We start from the raw sequence: 21,377 nt of genomic DNA on the forward strand, positions 1-21,377 counted from the left end.
TCACACTCACAATATTCTGCAATTAAAGTAAGTATAAAAACAAGTTTATTCTGTTAAAAAAAGGTCTGCAATTAAAAAAATATTTGCAAGTAAAAAAAACTATTCACATAAAAAAATTCTGCAATTAAAAAACGTATTTGCTCGTAAAAATTATTTTATGCATTGCAAGATTAAAAACAATTTTCCATAATTAAAAGAAACAAGAGTAAAAACCATGCAAGTACAAAATACAAATCTGAAAATAAACAATTTTCTACAAATAAAAATGGTTTGCAAGTATGAAAAATATTTTATACAATTAAAAAAAATCCACATAATAAATTTGCAAATAGAAAAATATTTTATGCAAGTAATAATTATTTGTGAGTATATATTTTTGCTCTTAAAAATTATTTTATGCATTGCAAGATTAAAAACAGCTTTCCATAATTAAAAGAAATAGGAGTAAAAACCATGCAAGTACAAAATACAAATCTGAAAATAAACAATTTTCTACAATCAAAAATGGTTTGCAAGTATGAAAAATATTTTATACAATTAAAAAAAAAATCACATAATAAATTTGCAAATAGAAAAATATTTTATGCAAGTAATAATTTGTGGGTATATATTTTTGCTCGTAAAAATTATTTTATGCATTGCAAGATTAAAAACAACTTTCCATAACTAAAAGAAATAAGAGTAAAAACTATGCAAGTACAAAATACAAATCTGAAAATAAACAATTTTCTACAATTAAAAATGGTTTGCAAGTATGAAAAATATTTTATGCAATTAAAAAAAATTCACATAATAAATTTGCAAATAGAAAAATGCAAGTAATGATTATTTGTAAGTATATATTTTTTCTTAAATTAAAAACTGCTAATTTCCAAAAACTTTTTTTTTTTTTAAAGTAAAATATAGTAAGTAGTTTTTAAAGTAAAATATACTTTTTAAAACTTTACGGAGTAGTATACGGACATAGGGAGAAATACAGAGCAGTTGCGTCTCCCAGTCATACCCTCTGACCCTCCCCATTTTCCCGGGAGACTCCCGAATTTCAGTGCCCCTCCCGAAAATCTCCCGGGGCAACCATTCTCCCGATTTTCTCCCGATTTCCACCCACACAGCCTTTACATGCCGACCCAATCACATGATATATACAGCTTTTCACACACACAAGTGAATGCAAAGCATACTTGGTCAACAGCCATACAGGTCACACTGAGGGTGGCCGTATTAACAACTTTAACACTGTTACAAATCTGCGCAAAACTGTGAACCCACACCAAAAAACACATTTTGGGAGAACATCCGCACCATAACACAACAGAGCAAATGCCCAGAAGCCCTTGCAGCACTAACTCCTATGGGACACTACAATCTCCTCATGCTCTCTCAAGGAGAGCATGTCCCAAATTCCAAGCTGTTGTTTAGAGGCATGTAAAAAAAATAATAATGCACTTTGTGACTTCAATAATAAATATGGCAGTGCCATGTTTGCATTTTTTTCCATAACTTGAGTTGATTTATTTTGGAAAACCTTGTTACATTGTTTAATGCATCCAGCGGGGCATCACAACAAAATTAGGCATAATAATGTGTTAATTCCACAACTGTATATATCGGTATCGGTTGGTATCGGAATCGGTAATTTAGAGTTGGACAATATCGGAATATCGGCAAAAAAAGCCATTATCGGACATCTATAATAAATATGACTTATTTAACATTTTTATGACTGAGACCCTTGTGGGCCTCCTGGTATAAAAGTTGAGAGGAGCCCTAAATTAAAAAAAAAAAAAAAGGAATATAAAAATGGTCCTCTCATGCTTTGATTTTCAGTGTGTGGCCCTCAGTTGAAAAAGTGGTTTAGATGTTAAGAAATGCAGATAATTTGCCATAAAGATTATTATTAACTTAAAGGCCTACTAAAATGAGACTTTCTTATTTAAACGGGGATAGCAGGTCCATTCTACGTGTCATACTTGATCATTTCACGATATTGCCATATTTTTGCTGAAAATATTTAGTAGAGAACATCCACGATAAAGTTCGCAACTTTTGGTCGCTAATAAAAAAGCCTTGCTTGTACCGGAAGTAGCAGACGATGTGCGCGTGACGTCACGGGTTGTGGAGCTTCTCACATCTGAACATTGTTTATAATCATGGCCACCAGCAGCGAGAGCGATTCGGACCGAGAAAGCGACGATTTCCACATTAATTTGAGTGAGGATGAAAGATTTGTGGATGAGGAAAGTTAAAAAAAGAAAAAGCGACGGATCCAGGCGGCGGCAGTGGTAGCGTTTCACATGTAATTAGACACATTTACGAGGATAATTCTGGAAAATCCCTTATCTGCTTATTTTGTAAATAGTATTTTAGTGAGATTATAAAGTCATACCTGAAAGTCGGATGGCTGCAGTAAACGCTAGTGTCTCTAAGAGAAGTCGAGGAGCCAAGATCACAGATGCCTTTTTGACAGCTACAGGAGGAGGTCCCATAATCCACTGAAGTCTCCGGTAAGAGCCGACTTAATATCACAATTTTCCCATTCAAAAACTTGCTGGTTGACGTAGAGAAACATGTTCACTTGACCGCTCTGTGTTAAAGCTTCACAACAAACAAAGAAACAACGGCTGTGTCTCGGTGCTAAAGACAGCTGCAATCCACCGCTTTCAACCAACAGCATTCTTCTTTGACGTCTCCATTATTAAATGAATAAATTGCAAAAGATTCAGCAACCCAGATGTCCAAATTACTATGTAATTATGCGATGAAAAGAGACAACTTTTAGCAGTAAGTGATACTGGGCTAATATGTCCGTTACAACCAATAACGTCACAAACACGCGTTATCATTCCGCGATGTTTTCAACAAGAAACTCCGCGGGAAATTTAAAATTGTAATTTAGTAAACTAAAAAGGCCGTATTGGCATGTGTTGCAATGTTAATATTTCATCATTGATATATAAACTATCAGACTGCGTGGTCTGTAGTAGTGGGTTTCAGTAGGCCTTTAAGGGAGCGGCTCCACACTGTGTATGGAGATACATAATTTGCAGCTACTTAGTAAGCCCGGGGCCAATTTAGTGTTGCCAATCAACCTATCGCCTGGTGCATGTTTTTGGCGGTGGGAGGAAACCGGAGTACTTGGAGGGAATGATGAGATAGCGACTTGTCCAGGGTGTACCCCGCCTTCCGCCCGAATGCAGCTGAGATAGGCTCCAGCACCACCCGCGATGGATAGTCAGCCGGGGGACTAATAGTTCAAACAATATATCCACAGGGTGTAATCGTCATTGAAATGGCGATCCCATACCTTTTCTAGAAAATAGGCACGTGCCGAGTAATGAGTGGACTTTCTCCGCACAGACCACAACGGCAAAGGCTACTGCTCGCTTCGGGAAGAGGCCGTCAAGCTCTTCTACTGCCTGCAGCAGCTGGAGTCGTCGCGGGACCCGGTGCCCATCATCCAGGGCGTGCTGCAGACCTGCCTGGACCTGCGGCCTCTGCGCGACGAGGTCTACTGCCAGCTGGTGAAGCAGACCAGCCACACGCCCGCCCCCTACACCGCCGCACACCTGCGCTATTGGCAGCTGCTCACCTGCATGAGCTGCACCTTCCTGCCCGGCGCCACCGTCCTCAAGTACCTGAGGTTCCACCTCAAGAGGTAACTTTAGCATCCTTTTTTTAATATCTCGATATTACGATAGATACAGCATATATATCTCCATATGTTGCCTTAGCCTTGAATGAACACTTGATGCATATAATCACAGCAGTATGATGATTCTATGTGTCTACATTAAAGGCCTACTGAAATGAGATTTTCTTATTCAAACGGGGATAGCAGGTCCATTCAATGTGTCATACTTGATCATTTCGCGACATTGCCATATTTTTGCTGAAAGGATTTAGTAGAGAAAATCCACGATAAAGTTTGCAACTTTTGGTCACTAATAAAAAAGCCTTGCCTTTACCGGAAGTAGCAGACGATGTGCGTGTGACGTCACGGGTTGTGGGGCTCCTCACATCCTCACATTGTTTACAATCATGGCCACCAGCAGCGACGATTTCCCCATTAATTTGAGCGAGGATGAAAGATTCGTGGATGAGGAAAGTAAGAGTGAAGGACGAGGAAAAAAAAGAAAAAAACTAGACGGCAGAGTGATTCAGATGTTATTAGACACATTTACTAGGATAATTCTGGAAAATCCCTTATCTGCTTATTGTGTTACTAGTGTGTTAGTGAGATTACATGGTCGTATCCGGAAAGTCGGAGGGTGGTGAACGTCTGTGTCTCTGAGGGAAGCCACGTTTCTCGACGAGGCGATGGCAGTCGGTCGGGCCGGGCAGAGATTTTTTTCCCCCCCCTCTCCACGGTGGAAGCATCCGACGGTCGGGGGCGGCCGGTGGGAGGAGGTAAGAGAGTCCGTAGCTGCCTCTTTGACAGGTGCAGGAGGAACGACGCAAGCTCTCCGCTCATGTCTACGGTAAGAGCCGACTTATTACCACCATTTTCTCACCGAAACCTGTATAGGGAACCATGTTCGCTTGACCGCTCTGTTCCGTAGTAAAGCTTCACCCTCTTCTTTCGGGAATATAAACAAGGAAACGCCAGCTGTGTTTGTGTTGCTAAAGGCGGCCGCAATACACCGCTTTCCACCTACATCTTTCTTCTTTGACGTCTCCATTATTAATTGAACAAATTGCAAAAGATTCAATAACACAGATGTCCTTAATACTGTGGAATTATGCGATGAAAATATATGACTTATAGCTGTGAACGATGCTGGACCAAAATGTCCTCTACAATGCGTGACGTCACGCGCACGCATCATCATACCGCGACGTTTTAGCTGATACTTCCGCGCGAAATTTTAAATTGCAATTTAGTAAACTAAAAAGGCCGTATTGGCATCTGTTGCAATGTTAATATTTCATCATTGATATATAAACTATCAGACTATATATATATCATTGATATATAAACTATCAGGTCGGTAGTAGTGGGTTTCAGTAGGCCTTTAAAACATTCTTGTTCATACTGCATTAATATATGCTCATTTTAAACTTTTCATGCAAAGAGGGAAACCACAACTAAGTCAATTGACCAAAACTGTATTTATTAAACAGTTATTAAGCTGTGGCACAAACATTCTTGTCATTTCAAAACAAAGTGCAAGATTGTCAGAGACATTTTTTAAAACAAGTTATGAGTGAACTTTTGTGCATGATGTCACTAAGATGACATATCAAAACAACACTAAATTAAAGTGCACTTTTTGTACAGAATGCCACTACAATAGTTTACAACAAATAAAGTGCACTTTTGTGCATGATGTCACAAGATATTTCAATAACTGTCAAATAAAAATGAGCTGCATAATAGGAAATCAAATAGTGCATGTCCTTCGCTATGTGGTAGGTTCCTGCGGACGTTATCTCCTTCTGTTGTTGACTAGTTTTTTCATACGGTGTTGATGTGGAAATGGTTGCCTCGGCATTTTGTTGGTGTGGCACCGAAAGGAGATGTTGACATGCGGAGTTTCAAACTCCCTTCATTCTCTAGCGGGTGACTTTTCATTATTTTGTTTTGATTGATTGAGACTTTTATGCAGCACAGTGGAAGAGGGGTTAGTGCGTCTGCCTCACAATACGAAGGTCCTGAGTAGTCCTGAGTTCAATCCCGGGGGCTCGGGATCTTTCTGTGTGGAGTTTGCACCTTGGGATCGGTTGATTTGCAACACTAAATTGGCCCTAGTGTGTGAATGTGAGTGTGAATGTTGTCTGTCTATCTGTGTTGGCCCTGTGATGAGATGGTGACTTGTCCAGGGTGTACGCCGCCTTCCGCCCGGTTGTAGCTGAGATAGGCTCCACCGCCCTCCGCCGGCCCGAAGGGAATAAGTGGTAGAAAATGCTGAATTTCCCCCAGGCATCAATAAAGTACTTTCTATTCTAAAATGGATGGATGAGACTTTTATTAGTAGATTGCACAGTACAGTACATATTCCGTACAATTGACCACTAAATGGTAACACCCGAATACGTTTTTCAACTTGTTTAAGTCAGGGTCCACGATAATTAATTCATGGTAAGACGGGGTCCACGATGATGCTACATATTAGCAGTAATGCTACTTTTTGTAGCAACGCTTTTGCCCCACATTTGACAAATTACAGTTGTCTGTTCAACATCATCCCCCTTGAAGTCAAACCGCCGCCAGACGATGGACCCCCCTGCTGGTTTTCTTGGGAATTAATTCTTCCTTCATTTGTTACCTGATTCGCACCTTCTTTCTCTCGTATCGCTACCCATGCCGCTACCTCTCTGTTCCGCGAGGGCGTATACCTATGTGACGTATGTAAGAAGGTGCGCTTGTTTTCTGTATCTGGGCGAAGGAGGAGGACAAGGAAGAAAGAGCGGGAAGAGCCTGTAGTGTAATGCCCGCAGCCAAAAGCAACTGTGTGAGAACGTAGACTCGAATATCACGATATAGTCATTTTCTGTATCGCACAGAGACAAACCCGCGATATATCGAGTATATCGATACATCGAGTATAGTTGTAAGCTACCTGAATAAAACATTTCCCTTTAACACAGCCAAAAACGTTAAAATATCCAAACAGCGGATATTTATCCATGAAAATATTAAGCTGCTGCTGATGGTGTTTTATGCAAAAGCATCTTGAAGGAAATACCGTAGAAATCCGCTTCCCGAAGTTTTATTACTTCATAAACTATTTTAGTTGTTTGTACTCCACTCTATTACTTTTTTCACCCAGTAGCACCTCAGAAAACACTTGGCTCCTCTTATACCACCATAATGACCAATGTTAAAATACAGTAGCGTAGTAGGCCCAAGTATTCATTAAAAAAAAAAAAAACAGCAGCGGTTTTGTTTATTTTTGGCCAGGTTAACACTACATAGTTTGAACAGTAACACTGTATCCGTAGGAAAATAAAAACACTCTACTTAAGATTTACTAAAATCTTTGGTGTACCATTACAAGGAGCCCCAGTTTCTATGATATTGTTTTCATTTAATATTTACTATTTAAAAAGTTGATTTTTCTTTTTTAAAAGGGATGTTTCATGTAAAAGTGATTGTGGTGCACCAATAAATTTAATTAATTTTAATTCAAAGGGCGACAATGTTTTGCGATAAGTAGAGATGTCCACCAGCGGAGCATAACAACAATAAGAGTGTGTTGTTGCCGGTGCTGTAGCCGTGGCTGACAAGCCAGCTCGCTTGATGACTGACTAACGACACCATGTCTATAGTTTGGGATTATTTTAAAGTGTGTTCAACGGACAAAAAACTGGCAATTTGCAATGCGAGGAGGAACCAAGACATCTTCCTGCAATACAAGCAATTTGATCTCAAGGTGAGGGGGGCTGGCCCAGGAGTTTACAGTTACGGTAGCATAATTAGCTCCGAACGGGCTAACATCACAACTACCGTGCTACACGTCCGATTCGCCCAGTGACTCTCTGTCGGAGAATCAGTGCTGGCGTCCAGTGCACCACGGTTTTGTATTGTCGCTCGATCCTTCGGCGGAGTGCTTCGGAAGCTACTGGACCATTTACTGCGCCAAGCGAGAGAGAGAGAGCGAGCAGGCGGAAGAGCGCGTGCGGGTCGAGTGGATAAGCAGCAAAACGTTACTCTGCTAGCATCATGCAAGTGACGTCAATATTCGGCCCTCGAGAGCCACATACCACACCGTGATTGGTAGATTACTTCAGCTCCGCACACAAGGCTGTCAAGCACCATTCATATAAAACTTGCGGGCCGCACTAATATTAAACTTTCATATTAAGGTGGGTTTCTATACTCTCGGCAGGGTTCTTGAGGGTGCATGGGAGTTTGCCCAACCAGTCTACATGTGCTTTGTGGACTTGGAGAACGCATTCGACCGTGTCCCTTGGGAAGTCCTGTGGGGAGTGCTCATAGAGTATGGGGTATCGGACTGTCTGATTGTGGCGGTCCACTCCCTGTATGATCCAGTGTCAGACTTTGCTCCGTATTGCCGGCAGTAAGTCGGACCCATTTCCAGTGAGGGTTGGACTCCGCCAAGGCTGCCCTTTGTCACCGATTCTGTTCATAACTTTAATGGACAGAATTTCTAGGCGCAGGCAAGACGTTGAGGGGTTCCGGTTTGGTGGCTGCAGGATTAGCTCTCTGCTTTTTGCTGATGATGTGGTCCTGATGGCTTCATCTGGCCAGGATCTTCAGCTCTCACTGAATCGGTTCGCTGCCGAGTGTGAAGCGACCACCAAGTCCGAGTCCATGGTTCTCTCCCGGAAAAGGGTGGAGTGCTATCTCCGGGTTGGGGAGGAGATCTTGCCCCAAGTGGAGGAGTTCAAGTACCTCAGAGTGAGGGTAAAGTGGATCGTGAGGTCGACAGGCGGCGTCTTCAGTAATGCGGACGCTGTATCGATCTGTTGTGGTGAAGAAGGAGCTGAGCCGGAAGGCAAAGCTCTCAATTTACCGGTCGATCTACGTTCCCATCCTCACCTATGGTCATGAGCTTTGGGTCATGACCGAAAGGACAAGATCCCGGGTACAAGAGACCGAAATGAGTTTCCTCCGCCAGGTGGTGGGGCTCTCCCTTAGAGATAGGGTGAGAAGCTCTTTCATCTGGGAGGAGCTCAGAGTAAAGCTGCTGCTCCTCCACATGGAGAGGAGCCAGATGAGGTGGTTCGGGCCTCTGGTCAGGATGTCACCCGAACGCCGTGTTTAGGGCACGTCCAACCGGTACGAGGCCATGTGGAAGACCCAGGACACGTTGGGAAGACTATGTCTCCCGGCTGGCCTGGGAACGCTTCAGGATCCCCCGGGAAGAGCTGGACGAAGTGGCTGGGGAGAGGGAAGTCTGGGCTTCCCTGCTTAAGCTGCTGCCCCCGCGACCCGACCTCGGATAAGCGGAAGAAGATGGATGGATGGATTAAGGTAGGGGCCGCAAAATAACCCCTGGTCTCGTCCATGAAATTGCAGCTGGGATTGATCGTTCTGTATGCACGTTGCGACCTACCAAGTTATTCAGAGCACTGAGTTCTGAGACGTAGGAGGGAAAAAAAAGCATCTCATCGCCGTTGTAGGCTTGGACATTGTTAGGGTCTGCAGTCTTTTTAATGCAGTGTTTGCAGCTCCCAATCAGCCACTCATGCATGCTAATCTACGCTATTAGCGGGGCGCTAATCTCCCCCCCTCCCCCGCCCGCCAACACGTTTTCTGTCCCCCATCAAAGGGCTGCAGGGGCCCTTATCTATATGTCTTCGCCTGGACTCAACATTTTGGCTCACGCAGCGCACATAACTTTTTTTGTAATATTTGCCGCCGCCGCTCTCACGCACTTTGTTCTGAGGCTGCAGCTGGGCAGCGCCAAGGCTGGAGCCGGGCCCAGGTAACCTCCCACTTCTGGCCCGAGGAGCCCCCCAGAGAATGTGTGGGCTGGCAGGGAAGAGGAGTGGGCAAGGAAGCAGCAAAAAGGGGGTAAAGAAGGAGGGATCAGTGGAACATTCCTAATGAATGTCCCTCTCTCCAACAGTCTTTGAACGCCTCGTTTTAATGTATATATATATATATATATATATATATATATATATATATATATAACACAATAGTCTCCCTCCTTTTTGTGTGTACGCACGCTCATAACTTCATCTTTTTTTATATTCTTATTTAAATTCTTTAGCTTCTTGAGGGTTTTATAAAAAGCGCGGCTTCACGCGTCCAGCCTGGACGTTCCACCAAGAGGAAGTGGCCCCGGGGTCCATGCCAAACGGAAACACCTCTTCCTGTTTGGCGCGCTCGGTCAAAGTCAAACATGTCGGGGGGTTTTTTATTTTCTTTTCTTTGCTTTGCTTTGAAGCTGTTTAACGTCCCCACTGAGCTAAAGTGTGAACATTTTGTCAGCGGCTCAAAGAAAATAGAGAAGGGGGGGAAATAAAAAGGTGTCGTCGTAAACACTACTTAGTTACACTTTGTCCTTAAGAAGTACAAGAAAAAGCAGTCTACTGTTAGAATTCCCGGTACCTGGTAGTGTCAGCAACGGTACCAATTTTCGGTACTTTTGTGTGTCAATGAATGTTAATTGTTTAATAATATACTTTTTTTAATTTATTTAACATTGAGTTGATTAACTATGCTGTACATTTGTTTTATTTAGTTTTCTTACACTTAGTCTCATTTGCAAATATTATATTGTAGAGGTCCCCCTCTAGTGGGTTCCTCAGACCACCACACACTGCCACGAGAGCCCGGATGTCAGGGTACAACACTGTTTTATTTTCATAAATCGTGCCAGCCTTTTGCTTTGCAGCAAAATGTCTAGTGTCTCGTCCCGGCTGCTGATAATAAAGGCGACAGGTGATGAGATAACAATGCCCACCTGGGCCATTCACTCACCTGTCGCTGTCTTCGAGGCCGGTCCCTGCACACCCCGATTTGTGGCAGGCCCGCAGGCCACGCCTCCCTCCACCTATATATTACACTTTTCATGCGCGTCGCATTTGCAAGTATTTTTAGTAGACTTTGAATGCAGTTGCAATACCAAAACTTTAGAGGGCAGTAGTGTATATAGACAACAGCAGAGGGCCCGCGGTGTGTTGCTTCAGCTAGGAAGTAGTGTTAATAAATGTTAATTGTTTAATAATATCTTTTTTATTTAACATTGAGTTGATATTAACTGTGCTGTCCATTTGTTTTACATTGTTTTCTTACACTTCTTAGTCCCATTTGCAAGTATTATATAGTATACTTTGCATGCAGTTGCAATACCAAAACATTAGAGGGCAGTAGTGTATATAGGCTATGGCAGGGGGCCTACTGTGTGTTGCCTCAGCTAGAAAGTAGTCTTTGCCATTCAACTGAATGTGCCAGTCTAGTACCTAGTACCTGGTAGTCAACAACAGTACCAACTGTTGGTACTTTTGTGTGTTAATGAATGTTAATTGTTTAATAATATACTTTTTTATTTAACATTGAGTTGATATTAACTATGCTGTCCATCTGTTTTATATTGTTTTCTTACACTTAGTTTCATTTGCAAGTATTATATTGTAGAGGTCCCCCTCTAGTGGGTTCTTTAGACCACCACACACTGCCACGATAGCCCGGATTTCAGGGTACAACACCGTTTTATTTTCATAAATCGTGCCAGCCTTTTGCTTTCCAGCAAAATGTCTATTTTCTCAGTCCGTCTCTCTCTCTCTGGCTCCGACTCCAACTGCCCTGTCCCGTTACAGCTGCTGCTAATAAAGGCGACAGGTGATGAGATAACAACGCCCACCTGGGCCATCCACTCACCTGTCGCTGTCTTCGAGGCCGGTCCCTGCACACCCTGATTTGTGGCAGGCCCGCAGGCCACGCCTCCCTCCACATATATATTAGACTTTTCATGCGAGTCGCATTTGCAAGTATTATATAGTAGACTTTAAATGCAGTTGCAATACCAAAACATTAGAGGGCAGTAGTGTATATAGACAACAGCAGTTGGCCTGCGGTGTGTTGCCTCAGCTAGGAAGTAGTCTTTGCATTTAAACTGAATGTGCCAGTCTAGTACCTAGTACCTGGTAGTCAACAACGGTACCGATTTTCGGTACTTTTGTTTGTCAATGAATGTTAATTGTTTAATAATATACTTGTTTTTTTTAATTTAACATTGAGTTGATATTAACTGTGCTGTCCATTTGTTTTGTATTGTTTTCTTACACTTCTTAGTCTCATTTGCAAGTATTATATAGTAGACTTTGCATGCAGTTGCAATACCAACACATTAGAGGGCAGTAGTGTATAGGCAATGGCAGAGGGCCTACGGTGTGTTGCCTCAGCTAGGAAGTATTATTACTACTATTAAAATGTGCCCCTTTTTATATTACTGCCACTACTACACTGCTATTGCTATTACTACTCGTATGAGTGGCTACTACAATACATAATACATTGTACTACAACTACTTCTATTTCTACTGCTGTCACTCTGTTTTATACTACTATGTATACTACTCTGACCTTTACTGCTACTGTGAACGGTAGTACCCATCTGCATTTTTGCAGAGGGTCCTTAAAAACAGCAAAAGGCTCCTGCAACTGACAAAATCTGTAAAAAAAAAAATCCAATGTCTACTCTAGAGCAGTGTTTTCCAACCCTTTTTGAGCCAAGGCACATTTTTTGCGTTGAAAAAAATCCAAAGGCACACCACAAGCAGAAATCTTTAAAAAACAAAACTTGGTTGACAATAAAGTTGTCGTTGCAATTGTTGGGTATGACTTTAAATCATAACCAAGCATGGATCACTATAGCTCTTGTCATATCACCCCCTGACTTATTTGGAGTTTTTTTTCGCTGTTTTCCTGTGTCGCGTCTCACGCTCCTATTTTGGTGGCTTTTTGTCTTTTTCTGGTATTTTCCTGTAGCAGTTACATCAATCAATCAATCAATGTTTACCTAAATAGCCCTAAATCACTAGTGTCTCAAAGGGCTGCACAAACATGTCTTCCTTTAAGCTATATTTCCCGCATCTACTTTGTTTTAGCAATCAAGAATTTTTCAGTTGTTTTTATCCTTTGTGTGTACATTGTTGATTGTCATGTCATGTTCGGACGTACTTTGTGGACGCCGTCTGCTCCACAGTAAGTCTTTGCTGTCGTCCAGCATTTTGTTTTTGTTTACTTTGTAGCCAGTTCAGTTTTAGTTCCGTTCTGCATAGCCTTCCCTAAGCTTCAATGACTTTTCTTAGGGGCACTCGCCTTTTGTTTATTTTTGGTTAAAAGCATTAGACACTTTTTTTACCTGCACACTGCCTCCCGCTGTTCCTGACATCTACGAAGCTGCCATCTACAGATATGGAAGAGTATTATACGGTCACTCTGTCGAGCTCTAGACAGCATAACAGTCAACAGCAACAACACATAATTTGCAGATTAAAATTACTGGTTTGCAAAAATATTTTTAACCCAAATAGGTGAAATTAGATAATCTCCCACAGCACACCAGTGGTTTAAAAACTGGACTATAGAGGATGCTAACCCATTTCAAATCCCCTGTTTTGTCATTCCACAGGTGACTAATTAAGCTTTATTCCTTGCCGATATTAGACACCATTTAGAATGTGACTTTCTAATCACAGGATCCAGAACCAGAGTCCCGATTCAGAGATGGACAACTACGCATCCTTCATCAGCGAGTCCCTGGACAAGACCAAGTGTCGCGAGTGCGTTCCGTCCTGGGAGGAGATCCAGAGGCTGATGAGCCGGCAGGAGATGCTGTGCACGGTGCACTACCCTGGACCCGGGGCCTGCCAGCTCTACATCAGCTCCCACACCACCGCCAACGAGGTCTGACCCCCGGCAGTCACGTCCTCCTGCTGTTCCTTTTCTAAAGTGGAGCGTGTTCCTCAGGTGGTGCACAGGATGCAGCACAGGCTGGGCTTGAAAGACAGCAAGAACACTTTCGCTTTGTACCAGCACACCCCGCTGTGGGAGCAGCCCGTGTCGGGCGGCGCGCTCATGGCCGACATCCTCACCAGGTGAAGGTCCTTCACTCGCCCACAACCTTTCCACTTCCTGTTCGCAGAACGCCAACACAGCGGCCTTTGTGTTGCTCTGGTTTCACATAGTCTATCGTGTGTGTGTGTGTTTGTGGGCGTTTGTGAGGGCAGCATGTCCAGCAAAGAGTCCCAAGGTCAGCTGAAACTGTGCTTCAAACTCTACTGCCTGCTGGACGCTGACAGCATCTCTGTGGACAGCATGGAGTATCTCTTCCTCTTTGAGCAGGTAATATCTACTACTCTACATGAAGTAATAACACACCTTTTCTAGTACTCTACACTCTACATGAAGTAATAACACACCTTTTCTAGTACTCTACACTCTACATGAAGTACTTTGAGCAGGTAATGTCTACTACTCCAGTGGTTTTCAACCTTTTTTCAGTGATGTACCCCCCTGTGAACATTTTTTTAATCCAAGTACCCCCTAATCAGAGCAAAGCATTTTTAGTTGGAAAAAAAAAAGATAAACAAGTAAAATACAGCCCTATTTCATCAGTTTCTGAATTATTAAATTGTATAACTTTCTTGAACTATTCGGAAAAAAAGATATAAAAATAACTAAAAACTTGTTGAAAAATAAGCAAGTGATTCAATTATAAATAAAGATTTCTACACATAGAAGTAATCATCAACTTAAAGTGCCCTCTTTGGGGATTGTAATAGAGATCCGTCTGGATTCATGAACTTAATTCGAAACATTTCTTCACAAAAAAAGAAATCTTTAACATCAATATTTATGGAACATGTCCACAAAAAATCTATCTGTCAACACTGAATATTGCATTGTTGCATTTCTTTTCACAGTTTATGAACTTAAATCATATTTTGTTGAAGTATTATTCAATAAATATATTTATAAAGGATATTTGAATTGTTGCTGTTTTTAGAATATTTTTTTTTAATTTCACGTACCCCTTGGCATACCTTCAAGTACCCCCAGGGGTACGCGTACCCCCATTTGAGAACCACTGTACTACTTTACACACGCTACATAAAGTAATAACATACCCTTTCTAGTACTGTACACACTCTACATGAAGTACTTTGAGCAGGTAATATCTAATACTCTACATCAGTGGTCCCCAACCTTTTTGTAGCTGCGGACCGGTCAATGCTTGATAATTTGTCCTGCGGCCCGGCGAGTTTTTTTTTGTTTGTTTTTTTTTGTCATGAAAAAGTGAGTTTTTTTGTGTTGGGGCACTAATTGTAAGTGTATCTTGTGTTTTTATGTTGATTTAATAAAAAATAAAAATTTTAAAAATTCAAAATTAATTCAAAATTCTTCTGCGGCCCGGTACCAATTGAGCTCGGTGGTTGAGGACCACTGCTCTACACACTCTACAAGAGGTACCGTATTTTTCGGAGTATATAAGTCGCACCTGTCGAAAATGCATAGTAAAGAAGGGAAAAAACATATAAGTCGGACTGGAGTATAAGTCGCATTTTTTGGGGAAATTTATTGGATAAAATCCAACACCAAGAATAGACATTCGAAAGGCAATTTAAAATAAATAAAGAATAGTGAACAACAGGCTGAATAAGTGTACGTTATATGACTCATAAATAACCAACTGAGAATGTGCCTGGTATGTTAACGTAACATATTATGGTAAGAGTCATTCAAATAACTATAACATATAGAACATGCTATATGTTTACCAAACAATCTGTCACTCCTACACGCTAAATCCCATTAAATCTTATATGTCTAGTCTCTTACGTGAATGAGCTAAATATTATTATTTGTTATTTTATGGTAATGTGTTAATAATTTTACACATAAGTCGCTCCTGAGAATAAGTCGCACCTCCGGCCAAACTATGAAAAAAACTGCGACTTATAGTCCGAAAAATGCGGTTCTTTGAGCAGGTAATACCTAGTACTGTAGACACTCTAGATGAAATAATAACACACCTTTTCTAGTACTGTACACACTCTACATCAGGGGTGCCCACACTTTTTCTGTAGGCGAGCTACTTTTCAATTGACCAACTCGAGGGGATCTACCTCATTTATATATATCATTTATATTTATTTATTTATGAAAGAGACATTTTTGTAAACAAGTTAAATGTGTTCAATGATAATACAAGCATGTGTAACACATATAGATGTCTTTCTTTCACGAAGACAAGAATAAAAGTTGGTGTATTACCTGATTCTGATGACTTGCATTGATTGGAATCAGACAGTAATGATGATAACACCCACATTTTCAAATGGAGGAGAAAAAAAGTTGTCCTTTCTGTACAATACCACATGAAAGTGGTTGGTTTTTGGCATATAATTCATCCAGCTTCCATACACTTTACAAGAAAAACATTGGCGGCAAATTCCGTAGCTTGCTTGATTGACATTCACGGCACCCGAGGGTCTTGTGAGATGACGCTGGCTGCTGCCAGTTCATTATTATGAAAAAATGACAGAGAGGAAGGCGAGAAACACTTTTTATTTCAACAGACTTTCGCGCCGTCCCTTCCGTCAAAACTCTAAAGGCCGACTGCACATTTCCTATTTTCACAATAAAAGCCCTGCTTCATGCTGCCTGCGCTAACAAAATAAGAGTCTCGCGGAAAGCTGGCGTGCACATCACTTGTGCACGCCAGCTTTCTGAGGGATCGCTTCTGCACGCCAGTTTTCCGAGACTCTGTATTTAGTTAGCGCAGGCAGCATGAAGCAGGGCTTTTATTGTGAAGATAGGAAATGTGCAGTCGGCCTTTAGAGTTTTGACGGAAGGTACGGCGCGAGAGTCTGTTGAAATAAAAAGTGTTTCTCGCCTTCCTCTCGGTCATATTTTCATAATAATGATCTTGCAGCAGCCAGCATCATCTCACAAGACCCTCCGGTACCGTGAATGTCATTTAAGTGACGTCTTGGTGAAGATTGATGATCACTAATTTTTAGGTCTATTTTTTTTAAAAGCCTGGCTGGAGATCGACTGACACACCCCCTGCGGTCGACTGGTAGCTCGCGATCGACATAATGGGCACCCCTGCTCTACATGAAATAATAACACACCTTTTCTAGTACTGTACACTCTACATGAAGTACTTTGAGCAGGTTATACCTAGTACTGTACACACTCTACATGAAGTAATAACACACTTTTCTAGTACTGTACTTTAAACAGGTAAAAATACACCTTTTCTAGTACTGTACACATTCTATATGAAGTACTTTGAGCAGGTGATAACACCTTTTTTCTAGTACTGTACACACTCTACATGAAATACTTTGAGTAACACACCTTTCCCAGTACTGTACACACTGTACACGAAGTAATAACACCTTTTCTAGTACTGTACTTTGAACAGGTAATAACACACCTTTTCCAGTACTGTACACACTACTTAATAGTTTATTTTACTTGACACTTGTTGACACCAGCCACTATCAGTATTATTACTTTTACTAGTACTGTACTACTACTGGTACAAATTATAGAAACACTGTTACTATTATGAATATTACTACTATTTGTAAAATTACTACTACTATTACAATAACTGCTATCAGTATTATTACTGCTACTAGTACTACTACAGGTACAATTTATAGAAATACTGTTACTATAATGATTACTATTACTATTTATAATATCACTACTACTCTCACAATAACTGCTATCAATAATATTACTGCTAATAGTACTACTACTGGTACAATTCGTAGAAATACAGTTACTATTATGATTACGTTTACTATTTATATTACTACCACTACTATCCCAATGACTATCAATATTATTACTCTTACTAATACTGTACTACTACTGGTACAACTTATAGAAACACTGTTACTATTTGTAATATTACTACTATTTGTAATATTACTACTACTATTACAATAACTGCTATCAGCAATATTACTGCTACTAGTACTACTACTGGTACAATTATAGAAATACTTTTACTATAATGATTACTATTTATAATACTACTACGATCACAATAACTGCTATCAGTATTATACTGCTACTAGTACTACTACCGGTACAATTTATAGAAATACTGTTACTATAATGAGTACTATTACTATTTATACCACTACTATCCCAATGACTATCAGTATTATTACTCTTACTAGTACTGTACTACTACTGGTACAACTTATAGAAACACTGTTACTATTATGAATATGACTACTATTTATATTACTATTACTAGTACTACTACTGGCACAACTTATAGAAAAACACTGTTACTATTATGAACACTATCACTAGTTATTTTACTACTACTATCACAATGGCTGCTATTAGTAATATTACTGCTATGACAATGTGACTATGCCTCATATCGTCATGGCAACAGGAGTACACAGCAAAGTGGAACATAATAGTGTAAATGACTTGTGCTCATTTCAAAACTATGACGGCTTTTAAGATCTAGTACTTTTTTCAAATATGTGCTACTCACGTTGCGTTCCTCTTCACTTCCTGTTTGTCGGCCAGTGCCACGAGATGGTCGTGCGCGGACAACTTCCCGCCTGCGAGGACGACCTCCAGACGTTGGCGGCCCTCCGGCTGCAGTCCCTCAGCGGGGACTTCGGCACCCACGTGCCCTGCCCGCCGCTGGACCAACTCTTTCCCGGCCACATGCTGGAGGCCCGCGTCCTGGTGGCCTTGTCCGCCCCGCAGACGCCGCCGTCCTGCCAGGTGGGCGGCGGCGGCCCCGCCTCGCAGCGCTTCCCCACGGCGCTCCTGACGGGGGCGCTGTGGAGCCACACGGCCACGGCGGCCCACAAGCAGAAGGTGGAGAGCGACCTGCGCCTGAGGAGCCGCGTGAAGGAGGAGGCGGCGGCCGTCATGGCGTCCATCCTGGAGCGCTGGAGGGGTCTGGCCGGGTACCACCGCAGAGACAGTATGGCCGCCTACCTCGCCATCGCACGCCAGTGGTCCGGCTTTGGATGCACGCTCTACGAAGTCGACTTTTATAATGTGAGTACTTCATAGCTGAAGGGAATGATCCAATAAATAATAATTATTATTATATTGTTAGTAATCATAATATTGATAATCATCACATCAAGTATAAATATATCTATACATTTTTTTGTTTTTTATTGTTAATGTTAATACTAATAGTCATGATCATAATAACCATCATTACATATAATGTTACAAAGAATACATTACAATAATAATAATTATATAAATGATTCAATACAAAATATTGATCACATTAGTAATATTACTCATAATCATATCAGTTGATACAATATTTAATGGGAATATGATTATAATGATACTAAAATAGTTATATTGATAATTAAATAATACTACTACGGATATATTACGGATACTAATAATAAAAATCAATTATTCAAGAATCAAGTACAATATGAATAAAAGCGGTAGAAAATGGATGGATGGATAAACAGTGCTATACCTAACATAAATAAAAATTATAGTTATTATAAACGCTAGTATTAATAGTGATAATATAACAAATATTAATGATGAAAACAAATAATATAGTGATGACGATTATGAAAATATTTAACAGTAATGCATGAATAAAATAATGCTATTAATACTAAAATTACCTTTATACTAAACATTAATAATACTATTATTAATAAAAGTAAAATTAAATATATACAAATAATGCTATACTTAATCCTTATTTTCTTATTAATAATTAATACTTATAGGCATAATCATTGTTAATAATGGTAATAACCCTAATAACAAATAATAAAACTAAAAAATCATATGAATCATAAATATTGATATATAAATAATTTAGTCATGATATTGCTGACATAATAGTGATAATATTAATAATCATATCATCAATCCATCCATCCATTTTTCTACTGCTTGTCCCTCTCAGGGTTGATGTGTGTGTGTATGGTAATTAAAAATTTAACAGTAATGTATGAATAATGATAATAATGCAACAAATAGTACTATTAATATTGAAATAACATGTATACTAATAATACTAATAATATTGAGAGCAATCATATGAACTGTATAATTAATATGGATAATGCTATACTTAACATAAATAATATCCTTATTTTATGTTTGATAATATTGATAATACTAATATAAATCATCATATTAATAACCACAAACACAATTAATATGAATAATTATTAATATAATTTAGTAATGATTTTGATTTTTAAAAAAATATATGAATAATCATATCAATAGTAGCGATAATACAATATTTAATCGTAATAACATAATTATGCTAAAAATGTCATCAATACAGAAACACCATTATTATTAATAGTACTCATGTTGATAATCACGAGGTATAAAGATGAATATGAATAATGCTATACTTAACATAAATGTTTTATTTCATTATTAATGATATTAGAATGATCATAACTATCATTACAAATAATGTTAGAAATATGAATAATAATTATTGATTTAATACAAAATATGTATAACATTAGTAATATTATTCATAATCATATCAGTTAATAAAATATTTAATGGTAATATACGATTATAATGATGATAGTTATATTGATAACGAAATATTAATCCAGATATGTTATTGATAACAAATCAATAATTCATCATTAATCATATTAAGTACAATATAAATAATGCCATACATAACATAAATAATAACGCTAGTATTAATAGTGATAGTATAACATTAAGATTATTGATGAAAATAATATAGTGATGATGAGAGGATAAATGTTGTAAAACATGTGAAGAAGAAGGAAAACAATAACATAATGACATCATTTTCGTGTCATCTTCAACCTCCAGAGTTCGGCGGAGACTTTCTCCCAGAAGGTGTGGTTGGGAGTGGCGGCCACCTGCGTGTCTTTGTATCGTCAGGGAGAAGCCGAGGCCTTGGAGTCCTTTCCTTACGGCCAAATCTGCTCTTACGGCGTTTCTGACAGCAACACATTCAAGATCTCTGCTGCCGGGGGCCGGGACCTCTTCTTTGAGACCACCAAGGTGACCACACACACATTCTAATGACGTCATCAAGCACGCAGTCACACGTGCACTTTTTAGCAAGGAATTATGGGAAAAAGAATGATGTTCACAGAATGTGGCTGTAGGCAACCTCCTGATGTGATTGTTAGCTCTACAGGACGGCAGTTGAATTATTCTGAGTGGTTACTTATTATTTTTAACATAATTATTTAATTTTTTTATTTGTGTAAATATTATTTATTATCCATATCAATTTTGTTGATATAATACTATTTTTGTGATGATTAATAGTATTATTTTTAGTCTTTATTTAATAAAGCATAGAAAATAATGTATGGTTTTTTGTTGTTGGTATTGTTTGTATTATTATGCATATTCCTATAATTTTGTGTTATATCATTCATATTAGTATTCACTTTATATTTAAATTTTTAATCATATCAATATTGTTGATATAATACTATTTTGTGATGATAGTATTATTTTTAGTCTCTATTTAATAAAGCATAGAAAATAGATGGATGGATTTTTGTTAGTAATATTTGTATTATGCATAGTCATATAAATGTATTTATATTTTTATTCATATTAGTATTTATTTGATCATATTTACATCATTATTCTTATCAATATTGTGGATATAATACAATTATTTTGTGATTTAATAGTTATTTTTAGTATTTTATTTAATAAAACATAGAAAATAGACAGATGGATTGTTATTGTTTGTATTATTCGTATTATGCATATTGATAGAATTTAATGTTATTTATATCATTGTTTATTTTATCATATTTACATTATTATTCACATCAATATTGTTGATATAAAACTTATTTTTGTGATGATTAATAGTGTTTTTTTTAGTATTTATTTAATAAAGCATTGAAAATAGACAGATGGATTGTTA

At 39.1% G+C, this 21,377-nt stretch overlaps 1 protein-coding gene across 1 annotated transcript in view; it reads left to right on the forward strand.

Annotated features, from left to right (window-relative positions):
• plekhh3 (pleckstrin homology, MyTH4 and FERM domain containing H3) overlaps positions 1-21,377 on the forward strand; it is a 151,691-nt gene that overhangs the window by 127,726 nt on the left and 2,588 nt on the right. Inside the window, exons 7-12 of the mRNA XM_061905363.1 lie at positions 3,358-3,655; positions 13,120-13,327; positions 13,391-13,518; positions 13,651-13,765; positions 17,996-18,481; positions 20,291-20,485. Coding sequence (XP_061761347.1) covers positions 3,358-3,655; positions 13,120-13,327; positions 13,391-13,518; positions 13,651-13,765; positions 17,996-18,481; positions 20,291-20,485 — 1,430 coding nt within the window. The remainder of the gene's footprint in view (positions 1-3,357; positions 3,656-13,119; positions 13,328-13,390; positions 13,519-13,650; positions 13,766-17,995; positions 18,482-20,290; positions 20,486-21,377) is intronic.

Source organism: Nerophis ophidion, linkage group LG07 (genome assembly GCF_033978795.1).
Source record: "Nerophis ophidion isolate RoL-2023_Sa linkage group LG07, RoL_Noph_v1.0, whole genome shotgun sequence".
Classification (NCBI taxonomy): Eukaryota; Metazoa; Chordata; class Actinopteri; order Syngnathiformes; family Syngnathidae; genus Nerophis; species Nerophis ophidion.